This window comes from Zosterops lateralis, assembly GCF_965231275.1.
Source record: "Zosterops lateralis genome assembly, contig: HAP1_HAP1_SCAFFOLD_442, whole genome shotgun sequence".
NCBI classification, from domain to species: domain Eukaryota; kingdom Metazoa; phylum Chordata; class Aves; order Passeriformes; family Zosteropidae; genus Zosterops; species Zosterops lateralis.
The window spans coordinates 1,018-6,779 of NW_028154259.1; the positions used below are offsets into that span (position 1 = coordinate 1,018).

The following is a 5,762-nucleotide window of genomic DNA, read 5'->3' on the forward strand; positions in this document are numbered from 1 at the left end:
AAGCCCCCGATCCCCGTCAGCATCTTGCTGCGGGCGGCGTCCGGCGGCATCTCTGGGGGTCCAGAGGGGTCAGGACCCCCCAAAACCTCTCACCCGCACCCCGAGCCCCTCCAGCCTCCCTCCCACTCTCTCCCACACCACCCACCGGCCCCCAAAACCTCCTCCCAATTCTTGCCTGCCCTCCCCACCGCCCACCAAAGCCCTCCTGGCCCCTCTCACCAGCCCACAGCCCCAAACCGCTCGCCCCCCACCACCCCACGACCCCCCCCAAACCCTCTCCCAGTCCCTTCCCAGCCCCTCCACCGCTCCCCCACACCCCTCCCAGTCTCTTCCCAGCACAACCGACCTCAGCCCCAGCCCAGCTTGCCCCTCCCCCAGCTCCTCCCAGCTCCTCCAGCCTCACTCCAATCCCTCCCACTTCCAACCCGCCGCCCCCAAACTCCCTCCCGGCGCCCACCAGCACCCCCGGGACCCCACACTCCCCTCCCAGCATCCTCCCGACTCCTGCTCAGCCCTTCCACAGCCCCCAGCCCTCTCCCAGGTTCAACCAGGATCTCTCCAGTTCCCTCCCACTCGCTCCCAGCACACGCCAGTGCCTCTGCCAGCCCGGCCAGTGGCTCCCCCGTACCCCAGTGGCGCCTCAGGGGCTGCTCCAGGCTGACGTGCTCCACCTGGCACGTGTAGCTCAGCCCGCGCCGGGGCGGCGTTTCCAGCAGCACCAGCAGCTGGTGGCTCCAGTCCCCGTTGGGGACCACGTCGGTGGCCACCACCTGGCCCGACAGCTCCTGCTGGCCCTCGAACCACCTCACCTGGATGTGGGCGGGGTAGAAATCCATCACGGAGCACAGCAGGCCTCTGGCACTGCCGGCCTGCGAGCTGGAGGGCAGCAGCGAGATGGAAACGCTGGGGGGCACTGGGAGAGAGCGGGGACACACTGGGATCAGCTGGGGGCCACTGGGAGAGAGAGGGGAGGGGCGGTGTGGGCTTGGGAGGGGCTGGGAATTGACTGGGAGGAACTGGGATGGACTGGGAAAGACTCAGATTGACTGGGATTGACTGGGAGTGACTGGGAATGGACTGGGAGGGACTGGGATAAGGTAGGATGGATTGGGAATGGACTGGAGGAGTCTGGGCATGGACTTGGACGGACTGAGATGGACTGGGATAATCTCGGGGGTCCCGGTGAGGGACAGGAGGCCCCGGGGATGGGCCCAAGGAGGGCTGAGGGCTCTGGGGTGATTCCCAGGGAGGGTTTGAGGGGCTCCAGGGTCACTGCCAGGGCAGGGCCCGAGGGGACACGCTCTGCCCCACGCTCACCCCTGCGCTCCACAGTGAACGGGGCATCAGTCTTGTAGTTGTGCCGGCAGTACCTGTCCACTTCACTCTGAAAATACTCAATTTTTTACGGGTCGCTGTTCCTGTGCCGGGCCTGTTTCTCTCCATCCGGAGTGAGCCCCACAACGTGCCCCACGTCGCTGTCGAACACCACGTCCTGCTCCCGGTTGTAGATGCTCCTCGCCACGTACCTCACCTTCTCCGTGCCGTTAATGAAGTGACACTCGTACTTATACATCTGCTGGAACACCCCTGGGTGTGCAGGAAACAGGTCAGGGGGTGCCCCCCCAGCACCCCCAGAGCTCCGGGGCCACCCCGGATCCCCACCCCGCACCCCCTGTGCCCCACGGCCGCTTCCTTCTTTTACCCTTCCCCCCATTTCCCCTTTACACATCCGCTCCCCTCCCACCTCCAGCCGCACCCAAATTCACTTTTGGGGTCCCATTCCCCCCTTTTCCACACTTCCCAATCTTTTGAAAATAATTCTCTAATTCCCATCGCCTCCCCCGCTCAGTTTTGATGTGCCACCCTCCCCTTTCCCCACTTTCCCACCCTCTCCCACCCATCCCTCTCCTTCCCCCGACCCTCAGCCCCCGCCGCTCTTCCTTTCGGGGCTCCCCTCCTCCTCCTCCCCCGCTTCCATTCCGGCCTCCCCCCTTTGCCCCCTTCTCCCCCCCTGCCCCACCGCCCCCCGCTCACCCGAGAGCTCCGCGCCCGCAGCCGGGGCCGCTCCCAGCACCACCAGTGCCCCCAGTACGGCCCCGGCTGCCGCCCCTCGCCCCATGGCCAGCGCCGGGAGGGGCCGCCAGCCCCAAAGCAGCCCCAGCCCGGGCACAGCGCGGGGTCATCAGCCACTCGTTCTCTGATTGGTCGGGCGTGGTTTTTGGACGCCTTTTCATTGGCTAGGACATTTTTTGGGCACGCTCCGATTGGCTGGAGGTGTTTATTGCGCGCTCCGATTCTCGGGTTCTGTTTACGGCCCGTTTTTTTAGAGGCTCTACCCAGCAACTAATGAGTCATCAGCAATAAGAACTCTGATTGGCTGGAATTTCTTCAGGTTCTGTTTTTTTTCGGGCTCTTGCTGTCAAGTCCCGACCCGCAGCGACGCCGCGCTCCCATTGGCTGAGCGCTTTTTGGGGCGCTGCTCCCCCACTCCCGCTCCCCCCAGTTCCCGCCGCTTTTCTGGCACCGGCACCGGCCCTTCCCAATTTCCCGGGATCCCGAGGAGCCATGGATGGAGCGCGGAGCCTCCCCTGGCTGCTGCTGCTGCTGCTGGCCCTGACCCTGCCCGGAATTTGGGGGGTCCAAGGTGGGGTTTGGGGGGTCCTGGAGCCGCGGGGTTGGGATTTGGGGTTCCCTGGAGCTTTGGGAATGTGGGGATGGAGGGGGTTAAGGGCGTCCTGCCCTTTTTTGTGGTGATTTTAGGGGTATTTTTGGGAAGGGCGTTGTCCCGAGTTGTTTTTTTATCCCGGGGTTTTCCCCGTTTGCCGAGATTTTGGGGGTTGGGTGGGGCCGAGTTCCTCTTTTTCCAGAATTTTGGGGCTCTGGGAATTTCCAAACGCTCCTATTCCAGGATTTCCGGGGCTTGTCCAAACCCTGTTCCCGGGATTTTGGGAAGCGGGGCGTGTCCCCACCCCCTCGACCCAAAATTTGGGGAACTGGGCATTCTTATGTCCTTTTTATCTAGAATTTTTGGAGCTCAGGGAGCTCAAACTTCCTCTTTTTCCACGATTTTGGGCTCTGGCTCCTCCCAAACTCCCCTGATCCTGGAATTTTGGTGGCCTGGGAGTGTCTAAATCCCAATTTCCCAGAATTTTGAGACTCTCTGTGTCACCAAGCCTCTTTTCTCCAGGATGTTGAATAGAAATCCACAATTTCCTAAGGTTTTGGTGTTTTTTTTGGGTGTTTTTTTTTTTTTTTTTTTTTTTTTTTTTTTTTGTTTGTTTTTGTTTTTGTTTAGAAATCCCCAATTTTCCCACGTTTGTAAGTCAGAATCCCTGATTTTCCCATGATTTTGAGTAGAAATCACAAATTTCCTGGGCTTTTAAGTATAAATCCCTTTTCCTAGGATTTTGAGCAGAAATCTCCAATTTCCCCAGGATTTAAAGAAGAAATCACTAATTTTTCCAGTATTTTAAGTAGACATCGCAAATTTCCTCAGATTTTCAGTAGAAATCCCCATTTTTCCCAGGAATTAATGCAGAAATTTCCAAATTTTGGGGGTTGGGCGTCTTCAATCCCTCTGTACCCAAAATTTGGGGAACTGGGTGTGCCCAAATCCCTCTTTTCCTTGGATTTTGGGGCTCTGGGAGTACCCAAATCCTCTTTTCACGGGATTTTTATGGACTGAGGCTGCCCAAAATCCTTTTATTTTTTTCTCCTTGAATTTGTGGGGCTGGGCATTGCCAAACCCTCCCTGTACCCAAAATTTGGGGAACTGGGCATTCTTACGTCCTTTTTATCTAGAATTTTTGGAGCTCAGGGAGCTCACACTTCCTCTTTCTTCCCACGATTTTGGGGTCTGGCTCCTCCCAAATTCCCCTGATCCTGGAATTTTGGGGGTCTGGGAGTGTCTAAACCCCAATTTCCCAGGATTTTGGGACTCTCTGTGTCATCAACCTCATTTTCCCCAGGATTTTGAATTGAAATGCCCAATTTCCTGGGATTTTGAGTAGAAATCCCCAATTCCCTGGGATTTTCAGTAGAAATCCCAAATTTTTAAAGGATTTTAAGCAGAAACCCCCAATTTTCCCAGGATTTTAAGCTAGAATCCCTAATTTTCCAGGATTTTAAGTAGAAATCTCTGATTTCTTAGGATTTAAAATATTAATTCTGTTTCCTAGGATTTTGAGCAGAAATCTCCAATTTTCCCAAAATTTTAGCAGAAATCCCTGACTTCCACTGGATTTTAAGAAGAAATCTGCAGTTTCCTCAGATTTTGAGAAGAAATCCCCCATCTTCCCAGGATTTTGAGTAAAACTTTCCCGTTTTCCTGGGATTTTAAGTAGAAACACCCAATTTTCTTGGGATTTTGAGTAGGAATCTCCAATTTTTCCCGGGATTATAAAATATAATCCCTGATTTTTGCAGGATTTTGAGTAGTAATCTCTGATTTCCTGGGCTTTTAAGTATAAATCCCATTTCCTAGGATTTTGAGCAGAAATCTGCAATTTTGTCAGATTTTGAGTAGAAATCCCCAATTTTTCCCAGGATTTTGAGCAGAAATTCCCAATTTGGGGGGCTGGATGTGTCCAATCCCCCTGTACCCAAAATCTGGGGAACTGGGTGTGCCCAAATCCCTTTTTCCCAGGATTTTTACAGACTATGGCTGCCCCAAATCCCTTTTTTTTTTCTCTTTGAATTTGTGGGGCTGGGTGTGCCCAAACCCCCCAAAATTTGGGGAACTGAGCATTCTCTCATTCTCTTTTCCCCGGGATTTTGGGCCTCCAGGAGTGCCCAATTTCTTCTTTTTCCATAATTTTTTGGGGCTCTGGAAGTTCCTAAATCCCGATTTTTCCAGGATTTTTGGAGTCTGGGTGTGCCCAAACCCCCCTGTCCCCAGAATTTGGGGAACTGGGCATTCTTACGTCCTTTTTATCTAGAATTTTTGGAGCTCAGGGAGCTCACACTTCCTCTTTCTTCCCACGATTTTGGGCTCTGGCTCCTCCCAATTTCCCCCAGTCCCGGGATTTTGGGGGTCTGGGAGTGTCTAAATCCCAATTTCCCAGGATTTTGAGACTCTCTGTGTCATCAACTTCATTTTCCCCAGGATGTTGAGTAGAAATCTCAAATTTCCCAGATTTTTAAGCTAGGATCGCTGATTTTCCCAGAATGTCCAGTAAAAATGTCTGATTTCCTGGGTTTTTAAGTAGAAATCCCCAGTTTCTGGGATTTTGAGCAGAAATCTCCAATTTTCCCGGGATTCCGCCAAGAAATCCCTGATTTCCCCAGGATTTTACCAAGAAATCTGCAGTCTCTTCAGATTTTGAGACTAAATCCTCAATCGTCCCAGGATTTTGAGTAGATATTCCCCAATTTCCTGGGATTTTGGGTAGACATCCTCAGTTTTGCTGAGATTTTGAGTAGAAATCCCCAATTTCTATGTGGGTTTATTGCAGGGGCCGTGGGTAGAAAGGGCCCTGGTTCCAATCCATTCTATCTCCTTTTGTGATGAATATTCTAATTTACAGTGACCAACCAATACAAGACACAGAATCCTATAGAATCTACACACAGCCTGTGAGAACTACTACATTACCATGTGTTATATTTTAAACTCTAAAATTACTCTTTAGACTTTTCTCTTTTGCTACACTGACCTTTGGATCCCTCAGCCAGCAGTAGGGGATTGTTCAATCCAAAGGGATTCTCCTTCAGCTGCCCAGGCTGTTGTTTTCAGGTGATGTAGTAACTAAGGCTCGGTATCC

The 5,762-nt window shown here is 53.1% G+C and overlaps 1 protein-coding gene across 1 annotated transcript; it reads right to left on the bottom strand.

Moving 5' to 3' along the window:
* Nucleotides 1-645: 645 nt before the first annotated feature.
* Nucleotides 646-2,138, bottom strand: LOC310923844 (HLA class II histocompatibility antigen, DR beta 5 chain-like). The gene is made up of 3 exons (XM_083885769.1): nt 2,035-2,138; nt 1,318-1,587; nt 646-913 (listed from the first exon to the last, which is right to left on the bottom strand). Exons 1-2 carry the CDS (start codon nt 2,117-2,119, stop codon nt 1,403-1,405), a joined length of 270 nt encoding a protein of 89 aa, XP_083741895.1. The 5' UTR covers nt 2,120-2,138; the 3' UTR covers nt 646-913; nt 1,318-1,402.
* Nucleotides 2,139-5,762: the final 3,624 nt, after the last annotated feature.

Coding starts and splice junctions, on each gene's coding strand:
- LOC310923844 (XM_083885769.1), bottom strand. CDS start 2,119: ATGGGGCGAGGGGCGGCAGCCGGGGCCGTACTGGGGGCACTGGTGGTG. Junction 1,588..2,034: donor TGCGGGCGCGGAGCTCTCGG/GTGAGCGGGGGG, acceptor CTGCACACCCAG/GGGTGTTCCAGCAGATGTAT.